Raw genomic sequence first — 21,047 nt, 5'->3', positions numbered from 1 at the left:
ACAGATCAACGTTAAAAAAATGGCACTGATTTCTAAATTAAAGTAACACACTTGTATAACATGAATGGAATACATGTTTTTTCATTCATGTTCTGATTGACCTCACGCGGGACAAACAGGGATACTAAGTGGGTTGGATGTTGTCCGCGGACCGGAAAACAACCAGGTCTGCCCTTGAGAAAGCTGCAAATATATAAGAGGTCAGCACAGAAATAGTTAAACATTAACATACAAATGTAAAACTTCAAAACATAACTGAATGAAAATTTGTCCTCAACTGTGTCCCATCAGGCAAAACATACAAACTTTTGCACAGAGCTTAACATTTAAGACAGTATTGGCTTATGTAATTTAGTTGTCTCATTTAATCCATGTATTTTTGTATATGAACATTAATTTAAAATTGACCTTTTAGAAACATATTAAATTCAAGAATCATTTACGATCAAATTGTCTCAATTTTAAGTTAATTTGAATCGTATACTAGAATGAGTCAATAAAATTACTTTGGTTTTCAGCTTAATGTCAAGCTCTATAACAAGCAACAAAGTCTCTTTACAAGCTTATATCTTTTGTCAAAAGACTCAAAGGAACTTAAGGCCGAAAATACCATGAGAACTGTAAAATTCTGTTATCTCCTCTTACCAGTAAACTATCCTATGAGCAGTGTCAACGGATCATAGGACCTAAAGAAAACTCCTTGCTGACAATCACAAATAATGTGAGGATCAAGCATGATGATAAAAATCTTTGATCAGAATCACGTCTCATACAGGATGTTCAGGTTTGCATTGAGCACACACTGGTTCAATTCCCAGCTCCTCCTAGTGTGTTTAAGTGTTGTTGAGCAAGACACCGGGCCCTTGCGCTAATAGACAGAAGCCAACTGTTCATGCTTCATTTTTGATGAGTTAATGAATTTTCCCACGAGGGATTAATAAAGTATAAATTTTATAACTTCAAGTGAAGGGAGAAACCCTCATTAATGGACTTTAAACATCACATTATTATAGTCATTTTTCAGTATTTTCAAGTTCATTAATTTGATCAATCAGGAAAAAAATAGAGATATAACCAGATTTGGTGCACTAAATGTACAGTTGGCTGATCAGAAAGCACACAATAAACATGAATGACAGTATATGCATGATAATTAAAACAGTTAAATGCATCCCGAGGAGGCACTGTCCTGCAGACGGATATCCACTGCATAAACTTGAAATGTTTAGAATACCAGGATATCACGCACAACCAAACCAAGCAAAGTAATGCATGGTTGGTTTGAAGCTGACTTGTGCTTGGTCCAAAAAAATGTTTAGCTTATCATTATGAAAAAGACAGATCTGCTGCCCTCACATATCTGAAGCAGATGCTGGATGAGCTGGTTGTTTAAAACATGCACACAGTGTCAAACATGAAATAGCTAGGATATCATTTTGAGACTCTTCTTTTCATTGCCAACCAGAACCAATTTAGTCCCTGGAGGAACTGATGCAGCATCCAAGAAATATGAAATAAAGTTAAGGAGAATAAATGATGAATATTTTGTACAGGCACTATATGTCAGGAAAATAGCTACATCAGATTTTGGTCGAGCAGCTGCATTGCTGCGCAGTGGCTTTCTTTCACCGTGTAAGTAGTGTTTGTGTATTTGCATGAGAGTGTTTCTAAGGAACACAAGGCCATTTCACACTCATATGAGTCTCTCCCCCAGCTCGCTATTATCTGATCTTTACTCAATGAAACAGGCGCATCAGTGTCATGTGGCTATTTGTGGTCAATGTGGTGGTTAGCCTTCTGTCAGTGCCCTTCCCTGCATCATTACTGGCACACGTACAAAAACTCTCACACCCACCCACACACACACAGACATACAAAGTCTGTTTGTGAATGAAATATTGGGCGGGATCACTGTGTATGTCTTTGAATACAGAGAGCCCCTCCCCAACTATGACCCACCCACAAACATCAGTTCGTTTGACTATTAATTACTATTTGTCATTGACTGTGCTCATGAAATACTGTTGCTAGTTTTGTGAAATTGATGCACAAGGCCCTATAAGTGTCACGAAGTGGAGAGAAGTATGTACAAAGTGATTCATTTACATATTACAACTAAATAACTAAAGATTACATCTCTCTCTACTTTGAGGTTCTCCAGGTTTTCTCCAAATATATACCATTCAAGGGCCAGTATCCACAAGGACATTGTCCTCCTTAAGTTCCAGGGTGAAACCACAGTGATGGGATACATCAGAGTAAAGACTAAATGGTCAAAAGAATGAAGGTAGCCAGTCAGGTGTCATCGTGTGAGGAAAACAAACTTGTCTACAATTTGGTCAAGATGCAGGAGATGATAATGGATGTGACGAAGGAGAGAAGACCCTATGTTCATCCAGGCGCTTGAAGTACAGAGGGTAACCAGTTTTAAATAACTGGGCTTCCGCATCAGTGAGGACCTACCCTGGTCACTCAACAGGGTCTGAACTTTCTAGTGGTTGTACAGCAGTATAGTTGCCGGTATCTTGCAGGGCTGCACCACTGTGTGGTAAGGCAGTAACACCACTTTGGACTGTAAACCTGCGAGTTGTGAAGACTGCAGAGAAGATCACCTTTACTCCATCGCCCTCTTTGCAGAGCATCACCAACTAAAGACTTCCACAGGAGCTACCTCCATCTTCAAGGACCACACCCTGGCTTTCTGGACTTGACTGCTTATCTTTTTAATTTGCTCATATGATTTTGACCACGAAATCTGGCACTATAATTGAGCAACTGTCCAGTCCCATTGTTTATATTGTATTATAGTACCTTTTACATCTTCTTCTTCTTCTTTTGGCTGTTCCCTTCAGGGGTCGACACAGCAAATCACCTGCCATTATATAACCCTAATCTCTGTATTATCTTGTTTCACACTAAGTTCATGTCCTCTTTCACTGCATTCTTAAATCTCCTCTTTGGTCTTCCTCGAGGCCCTCTGGCTGGCAGTTCCAAACTCAGCATCCTTATACAAATATATTCACTGTCCCTCTCTGATTTAATCTTCAAAATATCTAACATGTGCTGTACCTCTGATGGACTCACTTCTGATCCTAACCATTCTCATCACTCCTAAAGAGAACCTCAACATCATTATCTCTGCCACGTCCAGCTCTGCTTCCTGTCTCTCCCTAAATGCCGTGGTCTCTGAACCGAACAGATAGCCCGTGCTTCTTGTATGGAACAAAATCTGAATGCTTTGAAGTAATGACGAACACATTAAATGTTTTAAGAATTAACGGGTTTAGCATGCTCATGGTTTTATGGAAATCAAACCTGATTGATACAACACATTGTGCCCAAAAATAATGATTTCTGAAAACCTGACATTATTGCTTAGAGTTCCCACAATGATCTAACCTGGGTCCATTATCTTTAAATGTTACAGCAGGATGAAATGTGGGTGAGAGAAGTGGTTCAGAACTCTTTCCCCAGGAACAGTTAGACCGAAGAGGCTGAAGACAACAAAGTCTAGATTTTAACATTCACAGTCAAATGCCACCATCACGTGACCATGGATAAGGATAGAGAATTAAGCATATGTTCCAAAAAAGATAATAAATTATATTCTCAACAATACAGTGATAATTGATTTTAGCTAATTGTGAAGTCTGCATTCAAATTTAAACTATTTTGCATTGGTATCTGAATTTTCTGTATGAAGATACAAACATTTAACATTCTGTCAAGTATTGCTGTTTCAGGGGGGCTGTTTCCATGACAGACACCAGTGTCGTGATTTTAATTAACATTCAACGAGGAATCTGGTGTACTGCTGTGCTTTTTTAATCTGTGGGAACATCATTGGCACCCTCCTTCAGCTTCCTAAATACATTTTACATCAAAGTGGCCCTGATAACAGACAAATATATTACACCTTGCCTTTACGTCATCCAAAATGACAATTCTTTCCTCTGAACTTGTGCTATTATATCATATTATAACTAGTAAATGGCCATCCAGACAATCCAGCCATCCAAAAACTTGCTCTGTGTCTGAAATAATGCTTGTCTGAAGTCACAAGGGTCAACTCACATTCTTTCATCATGCCGATATCAATGCAGCGTTTGAGACGACAGGCCTGGCAGTGACGCCGGTTGTCCTTTGTGATGGTGCAGCTTCCATTGAATGGACAGGTGAAAGAGGCTTTGCGCTTCATACTGCGCCTGTAAAGGTGCAAAATCAGTTTAGTTAGATTCACTGAAATAGCTGAAAGACATTACGAAAAGAAAAAAAAAAAAGGAAAAAAGGTGCATAATGCTACGTTGTAAATTTTATTAACAATAAATGGTCTCCACTCAGATAGCGCTTTCAAACCTTGCAGTTTCAAAGCTCTTTACTCGAGATTGCTTTCACACACACACATACACTTTATACATCAGTGCCGGTAGAGATGCAATGCATCGCTAACCAGGCATCCCGATGCAACTTGGGGTTCAGTGTCTTGCCCAAGGACTCAGGCATGCAGACAAGAGGAGATGTAAATCAAACCACCAACCTTCCAATTGGAGGGACTCCCCCCGACAAACTGAGTCACAGCCACTACTTATATCAATTTAGAAATACATTTTACAAAAACAATTTTTACCCATCTCAAAGCCTTATTTCAATTCTTAACACATAAATTATCGAAATGACTTCTACTTGCAAAAAAAAGTATTCTTGGTGTTTAGAATAGAAATAAAAATCAACATAAGGACAAAATAACAAGTCAAAATCAAATTTTATAAATAAATATCTTATTATTTATATAATTATAGATTAATGTTTGTCTCATTTCTTTTTTCCCTCTGGCAGCGAATCATATGTCTCTCTGATTGACTCATTCCTCATCTTATCTATCCTTGTCATTCCCAAATACAACCTCAACATCTTCATATTGGCTACTACCCACACTCTCTCCTGTCTTTTTCTTTGTGCCAATGTACCTAAACCATACAAAATTGCTAGTCTACACCAGCATTTTGTACACCTTCCCTTTCATTCTGGCTGACCATACAATACACATGACATTTTTTGATCCATTCCAACCTGCTTGCACGTTTCTTCACCTTTTTCCACGCTGTTCAATGCTCTGTACCGTTGTCTCTACATTCTTAAAGTCCTCCATCTGTTTCAACCTTTCTCTTTCTGGAACCTCACTGTTCCATCTGGGTCCCTCTCATTCACACACATACTGTCTTCCTGCACCTACCCTTCATTCATGTCTTTTCTAGGGCATACTTCCACCTCTCAAGATTTTCCTCCACCTGCCCCCTGCTCTTACTACAGATCACAAGTATCTGCAAACATCACAGTCCATTGAGACAAACTGCCTAACCTCACCTGCCCATCCACACAGTGAATAAGAAGGGGTTCAAAAACGATCCCTCATGTAGTCCCACTATCCCCCTCAGTCACACTTATGGCACACCTCACCACTGTCTTAATGTCCTGCTCCACTCTGACATACTTCTCTGCCACTCCAGACTTCCTAATACAGTACCACGATTCCTCTCTCAGTAACCTGTCATATACTTTTCTGGATCTACAATGGCACTATACATCGCCCTGTGACCTCTATACTTTTTTTGATATTCTCTGAGCTCAATACTACATCTTTAGTACTCTTGAACAAAGACCGCATCTCATTCCATACATGATGAATGCCTGTTTTACCTGAAAGACTTCAATCTGTCATTGCGTCTCTTCAGTTTTGGAAATCAAGGATACCAATTATGATATGAGGAATGAAAAGAAGAGTCACAGCCTTCAAAAAGGGGAAAATGGACAATGACCAATGACTGATGTTTCAAAATCGCGTGGTAAAAAAATATTGAAATGATAAAACATAAATGTATGGTATACAAAGGGCTACAAGCCCGGATAAATGCAGAGGGTTGCGTCAGGAAGGGCATCCGGCGTAAAACTTTTTAAAACCAAACATGCGAATCAACCATAATAACCAGATCATACCGGATCGGTCGAGGCCCAGGTTAACAACGACTGCCATTGGTACCGATGACCTACAGGGAACCAATGGAAACTGGGCTACTGTAGGTCAAAGAAGGAGAGGAGGAAGGTGTGTTCAGAAGCAAAGAGAGAAGAGGAAAGGCAAGAGTCTAGGACTGAGAGTAGGGACTTAGAATTGTGGGGCTATGACAGGAAAAGGTAGAGACTTCGTCGACATGATGCAGAGAAGGAAGGTGGATATACGGTATGTCCAGGAGACCAGATGGAAAGGTAGTAAAGCCAAAAGCTTATGAAAAGACTTTAAGTTGTACTATCATGGTACTGGCAGGAAGAGAAATGGAGTCGGAGTTATCTTGAAAGAGGAGTTTGTTAGGAATGTTCTCGAGGTGAAAAGAATGTCAGATTGACTTATGAGTCTGAAACTGGAAATTGAAGGTGTGATGCTCAATGCTATTAGTGGCTATACACCGCAGGTGAGTTTGAGAAGGAGAAGTTCTGAAATGAGCTAGATGAAGGGATGCAGAATATCCCCAGAGATGAGAGTCTGGTAATTGGTGCAGACTTCAATGGACATGTTGGTGAAGGCAATAGAGGGGTTGAAGAAATGATGGGTAGATTTGGTATACAGGATAGGAACGGAGAGGGACAGATGGTGATAGATTTTGCAAAAAGGATGGAAATTAATGTAGTGAACACATTTTCCCAGAAAAGACAGGAACATAGGGTAACTTATAAGAGCAGAGGTAGGAGCACACAAGTAGACTACATCTTGTATAGACGGGGTAACCTGAAAGAGATCAGTGAAAGTAGCTGTAGGTGAGAGCATTGCCAGACAGCATCGGGTGGTGGTTTGTAGGATGACTGGTGACAAGAAAGATCAAAACGACAAAGGCAGATCAGAGGACAAAGTGGTTGAAGCTGAAAAGGGAGGGGTGTTGTATGGTTTTCAGGGAGGAATTGAGAAAGGCTCTGGTTAGTTAGGGAGAACTTCCAGATAATTGGACAACTACAGCTAGTATTATCAGGGAGACAGGTAGGAGAGTACTTGGTGTGTCATCTGAAAGGAAGGTAGATAAGGAGACTTGGTGGTGGAATAAGGAAGTGCAGGAGTATATACGGTTAGCAAAGAAAAAGTGGGACACGACTGAAGAGAACAGACAGGATTAAAGAGAGTTCCATCATAAGGTAAAGATAGCGGTAGCAAAGGAAAAACAAAGGGAGTACGATGACCCGTATCCTCAGTTGGACAGTAAGGAGAGAGAGAATGATCTATACAGGTTGGCGAAACAGAAAGATAAAGATGAAAAGGATGTACAACAGTGATTAAGGATAGAGAGGGAAATGTATTGACAGATGCTAGAAGAGTGACAGAAATGTGGAAAGAGTGCTTTGAAGAGCTGATGAATGTGAAAAATGAAAGAGAGGCTAGGGTAGAGGAGGCGACTATTGCAAACCATAAAGTAGCATAGATTAGTAAAAGTGAAGTGAGAAAGGCATTGATGAGGATGAAGAGTGGAAAGGCAGTGGGTCCTGATAATATACCTGTGAAGGTATGGAAATGTCTAGGAGAGGCAGCAGTGGAGTATCTTACTAGATTATTCAACAGGATCTTGGAGAGGGAGAAGATGCCTGAAGAATGGAGAAGAGGTGTGCCCATTCTTAAGAATAAGGGGGATATGCAGAATTGCGGCAACTTAAGAGGGATACATTGTTGAGCCATACAATAAAATTAAGAGAAAGAGTAATGGAAACTAGAGTGAGAGCAGAAGTCAGCATTTGTGAACAGCAGTATGGCTTCATGCCTTGAAAGAGTACTACAGATGCAGAATTTATTTGAGAATGCTAATAGAGAAATACAGAGGAAGCCAGTGGGAGCTGCATTGTGTTTTTGTAGACCTAGAAAAAGCATATGACAGGGTGCTAAGAGGGGAACTCTGGTATTGTATGAGCAAATCTGGAGTGGCAGAGAAGTATGTTAGATCTGAGCAGAACACTTATGCTAGCTTTGAGACAGTGGTGAGGTGTGCTGTGGGGGTAACAGTGAGGTTCAAGGTGGAGTTGGGACTTCATCAGGGATCAGCTCTGAGCCCCTTCTTGTTTGCAGTGGTGATGGACAGGCTGACTGATGAGGTTAGACAGGAATCTCCATGGACCATGATGTTTGCAGATGACATTGTGATCTGTAGTGAGAGCAGAGAACAGGTTGAGGAAAATCTAGAGAGGTGGAGGTATGCTCTGGAAAGGAGAGGAATGACGGTTAGTCGCAGCAAGACAGAGTATCCGTGTGTGAATGAGAAGACCTCAGGTGGTACGGTGAGGCTACAGGGAGTGGAGATCATGAAATTGGAGGATTTCCGGTACTTGGAGTCAACAGTCCAGAGCAACAGAGAGTGTGGAAAATGTCAGGGGTACTATGTGATAGAAAACTATCAGCCAGAATGAAATGAAAGGTGTACAAGATAGTGGTGAGATCAGTGGTGCTGTATGGCCTAGAAGCAGCTACAATGACGAAAAGACAGGAGGCAGAGCTAGAGATCGCAGAGGTGAAAATGCTAAGGTTCTCTTTGGGTGCGACCAGGATGGATAGGATCAGGAATGAGTCTATCAGAGGAACAGCACGTTAGATGTTTTGGAGAGAAGTTCAGAGAAGCCAGACTGAGATGGTTTGGTCATGTACAGAGGAGGAATAGTGAATATATTGGTAGACGGATGCTGGAATTGGAGCTGCCAGACAGGAGTTCTTGAGGAAGACCAAAGAGAAGATTTATGGACGCACTGACAGAGGATATGAAGGTGGTTGGTGTGAGAGAAGAGGATACAGAGAATAGGGTAAGATGGAGAAGGTTGATTCGGTGTGGCGACCCCTGGAGGGAAACGCCAAAAGGAGAAGAAGAAGACAAGGGCAACATGGCGGTGCAGTGGTTAGCGCTTCTGCCTCACAGCACAAAGGACCAATTCCCTTAGGAGGCCTTTCAGTGTGAAGTTTGCATGTTCTTCCAATATCTGCGAGAGATTTCTCTGAGTTCTCTGGTCGTCGTCCCCCCAGTCCAAAAACATGCAGAAGGTTAATTGGAAAGACTGTCAAAATGTGTAAATCAGTGAGCTGATGGTGACTGGCGATCAGCAACCACTACAGGGTCTACTCTTGCACAGACAGCTGGGAAAGGCACCAGCATCCCAGGAACCTTAGCACACGACAAGAAGTAGGTAACAGATGGTCGAATGGATAGATGAATAATATACAAAGTTAAAGAGAATAGCCATTGTTTAACAAATTATACACATTTTTACTTTTGTACCCACTATTCTCTACTACATACTTTTGTACCCACTATTCTCTACTACATAGAAGGAAAATGAAGTATATATTAACAGTTCTAATCTTAAAATGTGTTTTAGGAACAGCAACAGTTTTATCAGGAGCAAAGCTGCAAGGGATCAACAAGACCTATATACATTACTATATACATATATATCAAATGACCAAAATCAAATAAATATTTCTTTTGTAAAGTGACTCTCCAATGTTTCTACCATTTTGCTCAGTAATTATTAAAAAACAAATAGTGACAAAGATGTATTTGTCTTACTTGGATGAAAATAACAATAAAATCCCTGTTTATGTCAAATTCAAAACAAAGGCAATGGTGAAATGAAACTACCTCCATGTTTAAATGCTGCAAATTATATATTAGGTGGGCAGGCATGCAAATCCATGTATCAAACACACAAAATACAAAGACAATAAGGAAGATGAATAAGTATGACTCAAGGATGACACTTGCCTGAAGAAACCCTTGCAGCCTTCACATGTCATGGCATTAAAGTGGAACCCGGTGGCCTTGTCGCCACATACACCACAGATCCGTGGGGCATTGCGGTCAAACTCTTCTGGTCCAACCACCGACGTTGTCACCGTCATGGGCTCCATCACTGTAAAGCAAAGAAAAATAGGTGAAACTACAGCCACTTAGTCCTGAAGAGGGGCAAAAAATACACAACCAAGCAGGAACTGTTCACGTACATATCTTTGTTTGCAATTTTGAAAAATCTGATATTAAGCTTAAAATTTTGATTGGCTCCTGTTGCCGGGTGTTGTGTGGGAGTGTGCTTGGGAGATGTGTGTTTTCCTCTTATACTAACAGGTGTTCGTCCATTAGCATATTTAGCAAAAGGCTTTGACTTACATACTCACTGCAGCTTACAGCTATTGGCTGCGTGACTCAGTGGACACAGGTACACTCACACATACGTAAACACATGCACACGCACATGCACACACACAGGAATTACAGTGTTAATGGTAAAGAGAATGAATAATGGAAAGAGGGCCACTTGCAAAATCGCTAAGGAATGAGAGATACATTTCATACTGGTAACATGAAATATCTGTGTGTAGATGCACGCATACACATACACACACACGCACATGCACACGCACATACACACACACACATGCACACGCACACACACACGAACCATCTGCCCCCCCCCGACCCACCCCCATGAAATAAACAACAGTTGAGTAACATACACCGGCCCACTAACTGAGAAAACAAATCCATATGAATTTGTACAGAAAGTCCTTCCCTGTAATAGAGGAGATGAGGATACACTGAGGAGGATGAGACAATGGTAGGGCAGGTATCACTGTATATTGTAGGTTTTTGAGAGAATTCAGGTGTTCAGATGAACAGCTGTTTCACAATGAAAATACAATGCATGTGCAGTGAGTAATTATTCATTAATTACCAATAAAGGGATGCCAATCCTTGTATTATTTAATAAGCCGAGTGTCAAAAGCCCTGAATAATTGTTTTGGAACTTTATGTTCAAACTTTAATTTTAGGAAGACTTTTGGATATGCTTTTGGATGGTAGTGCAAGTGTCCCTCCAACTGGAAAGTCAGTGGCTCAATTCCCAGCCCACTCTTCCTGTATACCAATGTGCCCTTGAGCAGAGACACTGAACCCTGAGTTGCTCCAGATGGTCTGGTTAGTGCCTTGAAGGGCAGCTCTGCCGCCATCAGTGTGTGAGGGAATAGGTGAATGTAATCCAATGTAAAGCACTTAAAAACCACAAGGTGACATAAATACTTCTGCATATAAGTGGAGACAGTTTATTTAAGCTGGTCATATTAAATTTAGGACATGAAAATGAGTGTGTGTGTGTGTGTGTGTGTGTGTGTGTGTGTGTGCGCGCATACTTAGAACCTCTGTCACAGATGCCCTCTGAGATTTTTCTTTCTAACACTGACTATTTATATTAAAAGTAAGTTATACTGTTAATTCATCCAAGCACAGCACAAAGACTTGACAGGAAAAGAATGGAACAGGAAATACAGTAAAAAAAACATAGTATTAGGTCTTTGGTATTGTTTTACTTAAATAAAGGGACCTTGACCAGTATAGGGGGACGGGTGGTAAAGTGAGACGGCGGGGTCACGTGAGAGGAAGACAGCCAAACTGGGGCATAGAGGGGAGGCGTTGCATACAGTGAACTTAGGCACAGGGAGACAGTGGTCACATGGCTGCAGAATAAAGCTGGTGGGGAGTTTACTTGCATTGAAGCAGAGCTCAGATAATATCAAATGAGGACAGAGATGAGTTAGTGTATATGACGATTGCACAACTTATAGAAAAGGAGGGGAGGTAGGTTTGAGCGCAGTAAAAAGATGGGGGAAAACATGATCATGTTATATTAGTATCATTGTCCCGATCACCATCACAAGCAATATACTGTGACATATCAGCAAAATGCCCCAGGGTGTCCCAAGGAATGACACACATCAATATGCACACCAAAGATTTCTCAAGCTCAAGTGCTATGATGACCAGTTTAAACACATGAACAAAAGCATAAATATTCTGGATGTACTAGAAAAGACAGCAAGACATATCTATAGTGAGTGAATGAGAGGATGAGAATAAAATGACAGCAAGATTTCAAATACTATCAAGGAAATATATTCTAATAGATAGGGTCAATTTACTTCAAGGCTTCAAGTTAGACTGGACTAATGCATTTAAGAAATAAAAAGTATTTTTACTCAGTACCCAAACAGTATGTTGATAAGCAATATGTATGGGGCATTTATTGTTATTTAAGCTGAGTTGGAGCAACCTTAGACAGATTTTAAAATAAATCCAAATTTAGGAATAAAAAGTGCAATATAGAGTAAGTATTTGTCATCACATTAACCAACTGTTGAATTCAAAGTATCTATAACAGTTTAGTCAAACTGCAAATGGGTGTTTTATGTCAGTATTCTTCAAATGGTATCAGCCGTGAAACAAATGACAAATAAACACATTGATCTGTGCCTTCAATATGCAATTACATCACCAATTATCTGTCTGAAGGGTTTTTCAGATTAGTTCACATTTATCTACTATGATTGTGATGCTTTCACTCATCTCCTCATGTTGTTATTCTGTTTAGCCATTAGTATCGAAAATGTGTTTTTGTACAGGCTGAATTAAATGGAAGATGATCTTGCAATTTGGGCTTCAACAGATCTGCATCAACAGACCCAGCTGCTACTTCATTATTCGTGCTGATTAACAACAGGAGGATGAAGCTCCTGTTGTGTCATTAGAAATCGTAGAGTGACTTCCCTTTTAATCACTTCTCTGTCACTGACTGTGCTTTCTCTCACTTGCTACTCTTTTGTATTTCTGCTTATTAACTAGCAATCTCATTTATTTATGTTGAGAGTGATTAATTGGCAGGGAAAAGGCAGAAAGTGAAGCAGTCAGGCAGGTATTTCATTTTCAAAAGCTCTTTCCAGTTTCCTCAACTATCATGTATCTTCATCACTATTGTCACTATCTGTTCTTTATTAATTTAAGTATTGAGAGATCTTACATTCTTCTCCATCTAAGAACTAACATGATTCTTCTCTATTTTCCGAGTTATTTTGAATAAAATTTAAGCAAAATGTCTTTTTTTTTTGTTGCATAGTGCTTTCCTGGTCATGGTGTTCATGGTGTTTCTTTTTGCAGAAATGCAGAAATGAATAGTTCTTTGTTTTCCATTGTACTAGGAAAAAAAGGCTTTGTAAAAGGTATATTTGTCGTTATGGTTTCTTACACAAATAGTTTTAAAAGTCCTGATGAGAATAATTATTTTGAATGAGGCTCTGCCTTTTCTATCATAATCCATCTATTTTCTATGACTGGTTCTTCTGGGTTTCCTTGAGATAATGGACCCTTGACAGAGGTGATGAGAACCGTACAAGTTGAAGAACTATGAACTTTGCACCCTGTGAACTTATGTTTTCAGAAGAAATCAAGTTGTTTATACTAGTGCTTAAACTAATTCTGTTTCAATAACTGCAGCAGCCAATGTTACTTACATTTGGATGCTTCATACCAGTGTAGATGATCTGCCAAAAAAAGCTGACTGAACTGAAAATTGGAGGGGAAAGAGGAACAAAAGTTTTTAAACAAAACACTACTCAGAGGTGGATAAAAATATTCTTCATTGACCCATTTTCACAAAAACAGTTGATGTCACTTGAACACTAGAAATTTATGTTGATAAGTTACGGTACTCTGCTGTTTATGAAATGAGGACACTAAGATATACTGAGCAGACACACACACACACACAAACACGCTGACGCATAATAACAGGTTGATATGATTATAGAAATAAACACACAGAGGAAACGTATGACAGGAACTTAAAAGCAACTCTCCAAAAACAATTTTCAAACAATTTTCTTTTTATTATACGATCTCCTTCGCATTCGGTTCATGTTTATTTACGGTATCTAAAACCTGATTATTTTATGTACATAATTATAAAATACTACACAGCAGAAAATCTGCAAATATTGAAGTAACTATTCCAATATGAAATAGTGTCTGATAATTCATTTGGGATGCCTTTAGAAATGCAGCGCAGTGAAAGGTTCATCACATCTTTACTGAAGACTATATTCAATAACAAAAATAGAGAAGGAAAAGCAAATATAAATCACACTCACTAGAAAGTACCTGTGAGAGTTTTGGAGTCTTGTGTAAAAAAAAAAAAAAAAAAAAAAAGAGAAAGGTCTGGATCAAAATCCAAGGTAATACAAGAGTTCCCAAGACATTTAGGTTTTCTCTCATTATCTATCAATGGAAAATGGTGACCTGTGCATCAGCTAATGGGGATGTTCTAAAAAGCTTTAGTTTGAGACTTAGACCTGCATTTAATAAGATATGTATATGTTTAAACATATAATGAACTCTATTGTACGTCATGAATCCACAGAATAGAATTCTAATGCCTATTCTGTTTGATTTTGAATTTCAGAATTCTGAATCCTGCACATAGGGAGTAGTTAGAGGTTCAGTGTGTGGCTCAGCAACACTTCGATGGAGCAAAGGAGCTCAGGAATCAAACCATCCCTGAGCTTGTCAGCACTGAAGATAGTTGTTAACTGGACTTGGTTAATATGGGCAGATACTAGTACACAACAGCAAAACACACAGATGTAATCTGGTGTTGATCTTTCACTAATCTACCGCAAAACAAGGCTTGCTGCTAACAGACTCCCAAAAATCAAGAGAATCTCCAGGAAAAACAAATTACAAATTCTATTAATCAATCAATGTACAAAAGTTTTGTAATCAGACCCCACCAAGTGAGCGGTGGTGAGATTCACGTTATCATTTCACATATTGTCTCCGAACTGTGTAAATCAACTAAGATTAGATCTGACATAGCCTAATCATAAAGCTTATGGTGTGTATATATTAATTACCAAAAAGGCAACTTTGAAGAACCGCTCTTTACTAAGTACTTTTAAATAATTTCTGGTATGATGCGGGTTAGTATAAATATTTATTTAACAGCAGCAAAATCATCAGAAGCGGGTTGAAGGGGTAAGCCAGACAAACTACAATCAAACTGGAAACTTAATCTATTTTTCTGGCTGATGTTCAATAACTAGTCAGCAAAATGGACAACATCCATCTTGAGAGGTACTAACTGTTCAAATGAACAAACCTCGGTATTACAACGCAAAAGTAATTTATAAAATCTGTAGTTGTCATGACACTGGAGAGAAGTACCTGTGAGGGGCTCAAAACTTAAGCCACATGTAACGTCACACCCACAACCAACCTGCTGATTAAAGGCAAGGAGATTATCTTGCAACAACTCGGCTTAGTTCCTGTAGCGTAAAAGATTTTTGTTAGTGACTCTCATTAGACAGAAAAACTTGTCTGTGTCAATGTAAACCTTATTGTTGAAGTAGAAGTCTCCTATTTTGCTGGCCAACTTCTGCTTACCTCTACTTGTCACACAAACACATTCATCCATGACACTTCTGAGATTTACGTAAAGTTGAGCACAAGTGACATCTAATGTAGGCATTAAGCCACATGGATAATCAGACCGGATTACAGAACACAGACAGTTCATCGGTTTTAACTGACCCTGATGTTACTTTCCTCTCCGAAAAGATGAGAAATCGGCTTTACATTTGGTAATGCAATTCATTAACCCCTCACAGCAAGTAAATAAGAGATCCCATGAGGTAGCCCATCAAGACTCAGCCAATCACTCAGCATTATATAACAACACCCATCCCCCCCCCACACACACACACTCACACACACACGCACATGCACACACACACACACACACACACACACACACACACAAAATCTGATGGAAGTTGTTTCAAACAACTCAAGCATTTACTTCAAAAAAGGCATAAAAAAGTCCAGCCTATTTAATTGTAGAAGCTATTGAAGCTCTGAATCATAACACTGATGATTACAATTACCCCTAAAGGTTATTCAAAAGGGGTTTATCGCCTACAGAAAGTTTTTTTATGTTTAACATTACTGTTGTATAATACAACGCCTACTTAAAATCAAATATTTGATAAACACTGAAAAAAAAAACTGAAATTACTCTTAACAAAATAACATTATTTGTGAATGCCATCAAGGATCTTTTGTTTTTTCAGCCTATAATTGGGAAAATAAGACTAACTGCAAGTCGAATGGATACATTTAAGGAGAAAATTTGTTCAGAATAATAAACAATATATAATTTAATGCGCTAAGTACTGTTTGAAAGGCTTATCCAAAGACACGTAAAAAAAGGGCTCAAGTACTTTTGCGGTATAAAGGTTAGTAAAATACTATTGCATTAAATGTTGCATTAATACCAAATGATCACCCTGTTTGTATACACTGCTTTGGAAAGCTTATGCAGTTACACAGTTGGAAAAATCCTCCCTCTGGTTCCCCCTAAGAGCAGTCCATCTACTGTACCATGTGTGTCTTCATGCTTTACTGATATCATAAATTAATTTTTCAGTTTGCAAAAGCCTTATCGCACACAAACAACCAGACCACCTCTCTGGGGCAAGGGGAACAGGACCAGACCACATGCTACATGTCAGAGGACTCAGCTTTGAGTTTCTGCCTGTTTCAACTTCTATTAAGATAGCCTATCGATGCACTGATTAATTTGAACCAGTACCATCACATTTCTTCATCATGACAAAGTGTGTTCCCTTGATCACAGACCAGCCCTACTGATTAATGTGGATCTGGTGTCATTTAACTCACATGTGTTGCTTTCACAAAAGTAGGCAATTGCTGACCAATCTGTAGAGTGTTCAAGCTTGCTGAAAATTTTAGTGAACAAGATGTTTTTCACCACTCAAAATTCAAATACTATGTTTTTTTTTTTTTTTTCCTCTCGGAAATTTGAATATTTTATCAATCCCTAGGGGGAAACCATGCTCTGCATTTTATCCATCATGGATGAACCATGAGCAGTGGGCAGCCACTTGAGCAGTGCCAGGAGGGCAGTTAGAGATTCAACAAAATTTCATCAGACTAGGAGGGGCTCAGAAATCAAACCAGGACCTTTCAGTTCCAGGACTACTGGTCTTACAACAAAAGCCACACCACTACCCTCTACTGATTTCAGTTATTTTTACATTCTTTTCTAAAACTCAACAGGAAATCATGGTGACAGTCTTTAAATTTTTTTACACATACAATTAGTGTCACACATCACCAACCTCTACATGGACTCATTTCATTTCAGGTGCTGCTGGTTAAGTGATGTTCATATTTGACTAACATAATAAGCACAGCAATATACATATAACGTGTTAGAGTTATATAAAGAGAATGTTTGTCATTCTTGTGTGTCTTTCTCACCTTCTTCCTAACACGGCTATGTTTAAAAAAAAAAAAAAAAAAGTAATATCTGGAAGGTAAAACAGAAGACCTACCCTCACAACCCTCCCAGCGGGTCGTAGGTTCAGGTCCACAAGTCACCACTAGTCATTTAAACAGCTTTTTCCCGCGCGCCATCACGCTCCTCAACATTTCCTTGTAATCCCCCCATCCCCATTCCCAAAGACACTTTCCCCCTTTCTTATTTTGTATATATTTAACTTAAACTGTATAAATCTCCTATGTCTCAAATTCCTGTGTACATCGTACATTTGGCAATTAAAGAGATTCTTATTCTGATTCTGATTCTATGCTAAAATGTCCCAAGATAAACAATTATTTGAAATATAAACCAAAATGACACCATGGTACTGCAACTGCAACATCTTAGCCACAGCATGTTTCCGTTCGATGAGTGGGAATATTCGTAACCACATATAAGGCAGCATGGTGCCACAGCCAACAAATCACAAATGTGCTTTCTGAGACAAATCATAATACAACAAAAATATATATCACTTCAAATAAGGACAGATATGATCAATGATTTGCTCATTTGGAAATATGGTTCAATGCTTTGCTAATTTATGGGAAAAAACCACAGGCTGCTCCATAGATGACCCTTACCTCTGACCAAACAGAGGAGGAGAGCAGAGAAATGAGTGTTTACTTACGGAAATCAATTAAGGTTCACACCATTGTTTGAGAGGTCCCTCTTTGTTTCAATCCACTTCAGATAACAGGAATGAAGTGGATACAAAACACAAGTAGTAGGGATGTTTACTTCGGCAAAAGTGGAAAACCAACATCAACAGACTCCAGCCATCCTTTAAAATCTATTGATATATTACTTTGAAATTTCTTGACTTCTAATCTAAGGGGTGAATAGAAATAAATAGAATAAAACTATATAGGAGGAATCTAAACTGCAAGCTGTTGCTGATTATGCAGTTGATCAACTGAGATTGTTGAGGGTATCATAGTGAGACACCTCTAATAACAATTAGAAATTCTGAATAAAGTTATCAAATGTTTAGTTCATCTTAAATGCAGAACAGCCAATGAGAATTGAAATATGCAAAATCCAAAAGAGATTTTTTTCCATACATTTCACACCTTGTGCACATCTATTGGTATTTTGCAGCCCCATACATCTGAGCACATGATTAAACGGTTAATATTATATACAATAGGTTTAGGTAAGGGAGAGTTTTCTGGGGAAGCTAAGGTTTAACCAAATTCCAATGGGTTTTCAAACAAACGCTGTGCATTCTTTTTAGTATGAAGCCATACAAACCCTTCTTTTAAAATAGGATGCTTGTGTTGATAAAATTTAGCCGCAGAAACAATTTAATTTTGCTCTTTACACACATTGTACTGTCTTTTCTTGATGCTGTAATTAATAAAAATGTCAGGTTCCATAGTTTTAAAAAACACTTGTCACCAACCATTTCAAGTCAGTAGACAAAAAGCTGTGAAGCTGGAAAAGGAGCCTCTGTGTATCCTTTCACATAGTTTCTCTTCAAAGCTCAGCAGCAGGCCAGTACTGCCTGGTCCTGTTTGAGGTTCAGTATAGGAGGAAATGGAATCTATGACATATGGAGGGGTTCACTCTATAGACTGCACAACAGGGAGCATGTCCTACTTTTACCACCAGCTGCCTCACAGTGGGCCTCACTAACAGCTAACCACCATAAACTCCAGTCCAGTACAATAAAACAAAGTAGCAGCCAGGCAGGAGCTTAACAAGCACACATTCAAAATAAGACCAAAGACCAAACAGCCACTCCTTATATTGCCACATGTTACAGTTATAGTGATTAGTTATCAAACTGTAAAATCATGTTGCTCATCATCACATATGATTACATATTAAGCACTGGCAATTATCTGACACATCTTCTTTGGCCAAAAGTACACAGTTATTGAACTTTTAACATTTGTCTTGATAAGTTACATTACATTACATTACATTACATTACAATACATTACTGTCATTCGGCAGACGTTTTTATCCAAGGCGACTTACAAGAAGTGCAATTCAGTCCCCAAAGATCCGAAGTACCAGTGGTCGGAAGTTAGAAGTGATCACTCAACCAAATAGGCATCTCAGAACCATATACATACATACATTCATTTCATCCTTCTTTTTTTTTTTTTTTTGGCGGGGGGGTAAGGGGCTAAGTGTGATTAGTAGGGTCCTGCTTGGTGGCTTGGTGAAGAGGTATGTTTGCAGCTCATGGCGAACAACCACTGAGGAGCCAAGACCGAGAAGAGCCAAGACCAGCTCGATCAGCTGCCAGGGGCTCTGAATGATGGGGTGAACAGACGCCCAGAGGTGGCAGATCGGAAGGGATGGGTAGGGACCTGCTGCTTGATCATATCCCATATACTGCAAGACGGGGTTGTCCCATTCACTGCCCGGTGGGCGAGCACCAAGGACTTGAACTTGATGCGGGCGGCTACCGGGAACACGTGTAGGGACATAAGAAGGGGAGTTGTGTGGGAGAATTTGGGACAGTTGAACACCAGGCGGGCTGCCGCTTTCTGAACAAGCTCCAGAGGCCTGATGGTCACCGCTGGGGCACCGGAAAGGAGGGAGTTGCAGTAGTCCAAACGAGAGATGACTAGAGCCTGGATGAGTAGTTCAAATTTCTCTTTAAACTAATAGTTTACTACATCTTAACACAGCACACAACATCAAAGCCAGAGTGGTTTTATTTTATATCCAACAATGGAGAGATTACAGAGGTACTAGGTATGCCCTAATACCCTCTCATCTCAGGTGGCCTCTAATTTAGATTTAGTGAGCAGGAATTTATGCAATATAAAACTTACTCCAAATAGAGGGTTAGGAACAATACTGCCACATAGAGTTTTAATGTAAGAAGTAGGAGGCAGATAAATTGAGCACAAAAAGCAAAAAATGTACAGCAACAGGGAACTGAAGAAGGATGCTGAATTAGCAGCAACAAACAGCAAACACACTGGTGTATATGTGCCAAATATGTGCAACAAAAAGAGACTCCCACTAATGCCTGTATTTAGGCTAAGCCATATCTTACAACAAGAGTGACTAATAACAGGTCACAAGGCAATTGACGCGGACAAGATAACAAAGCATTTAGATATGCTAGGTTAAATAATTGAAAAAAAAACTGACAAGTGAACAAATAAGAGGTGGGGTCAAGATGAGGAATGACATCATTACAAGGCAGGAATAAGCAAAAACTTTGTAAAGACATGTTAAGATATGCAACATATTTACGGTAATTATTGATATCTTAATCATTATAAGTGCCCTTCCATTAAACAGGCCAATTCCAGGAATTTAGATCTCAGAGAAACCTGTAGCACGATTGTGCTCTGAAACATTTGAAGAAAAAAGCAATTGAATGTGCGTTGTCATCTCCTTACACAGAACCCAAAATAACAACAAACAAACTAATTAATCAATTAATTCAAATTAATAACAAATGGCACAAAAATTTGCTCGCCTGGAGATGTGAATATTTGCAGATGAAATTATAAAGATAGGGCCATCATAAACAGTGGAACATACGCTTTGCATGAAATCATTGGATTGCGTACAGGGGGGGGTATATAGCACTGTGACAGAGGGGAAATGAACATGTGCGAGGATAAGTACAGGTGGGCCCAGGTGGACAGTGGCTTACACTCACTAGTGACAGGTAAGCTGGGGGCACATAAACATGACACACAGACACTAGCGTGGGTCCAGCCCTGCAGCCACCAGTGCCAATAGACAATATGTTAATGATATTAAATCATATAGCCTCACACAAGACCACTGAGTACACAGTAAGCACTTGCGTGATGTAGAACCATGAAAGT

General features: G+C 39.3%; 1 protein-coding gene across 1 annotated transcript in view; it reads right to left on the bottom strand.

The window, feature by feature from the left end:
• LOC147227334 (vitamin D3 receptor A) overlaps positions 1-21,047 on the bottom strand; it is an 80,314-nt gene that overhangs the window by 22,728 nt on the left and 36,539 nt on the right. Inside the window, exons 2-3 of the mRNA XM_086158938.1 lie at positions 9,777-9,924; positions 4,075-4,205 (exon numbers count right to left, since the gene is read on the bottom strand). Coding sequence (XP_086015064.1) covers positions 4,075-4,205; positions 9,777-9,922 — 277 coding nt within the window. The 5' untranslated portion in view covers positions 9,923-9,924. The remainder of the gene's footprint in view (positions 1-4,074; positions 4,206-9,776; positions 9,925-21,047) is intronic.

Source organism: Fistularia commersonii, chromosome 14, assembly GCF_037954325.1.
Source record: "Fistularia commersonii isolate RoL2024-O1a breed Wild chromosome 14, RoL_Fcom_v1.0, whole genome shotgun sequence".
In the NCBI taxonomy this organism is placed as follows: Eukaryota; Metazoa; Chordata; class Actinopteri; order Syngnathiformes; family Fistulariidae; genus Fistularia; species Fistularia commersonii.
Note: the sequence above shows the minus strand (reverse complement) of the source record. Positions and strands in the feature narration are given on the sequence as shown.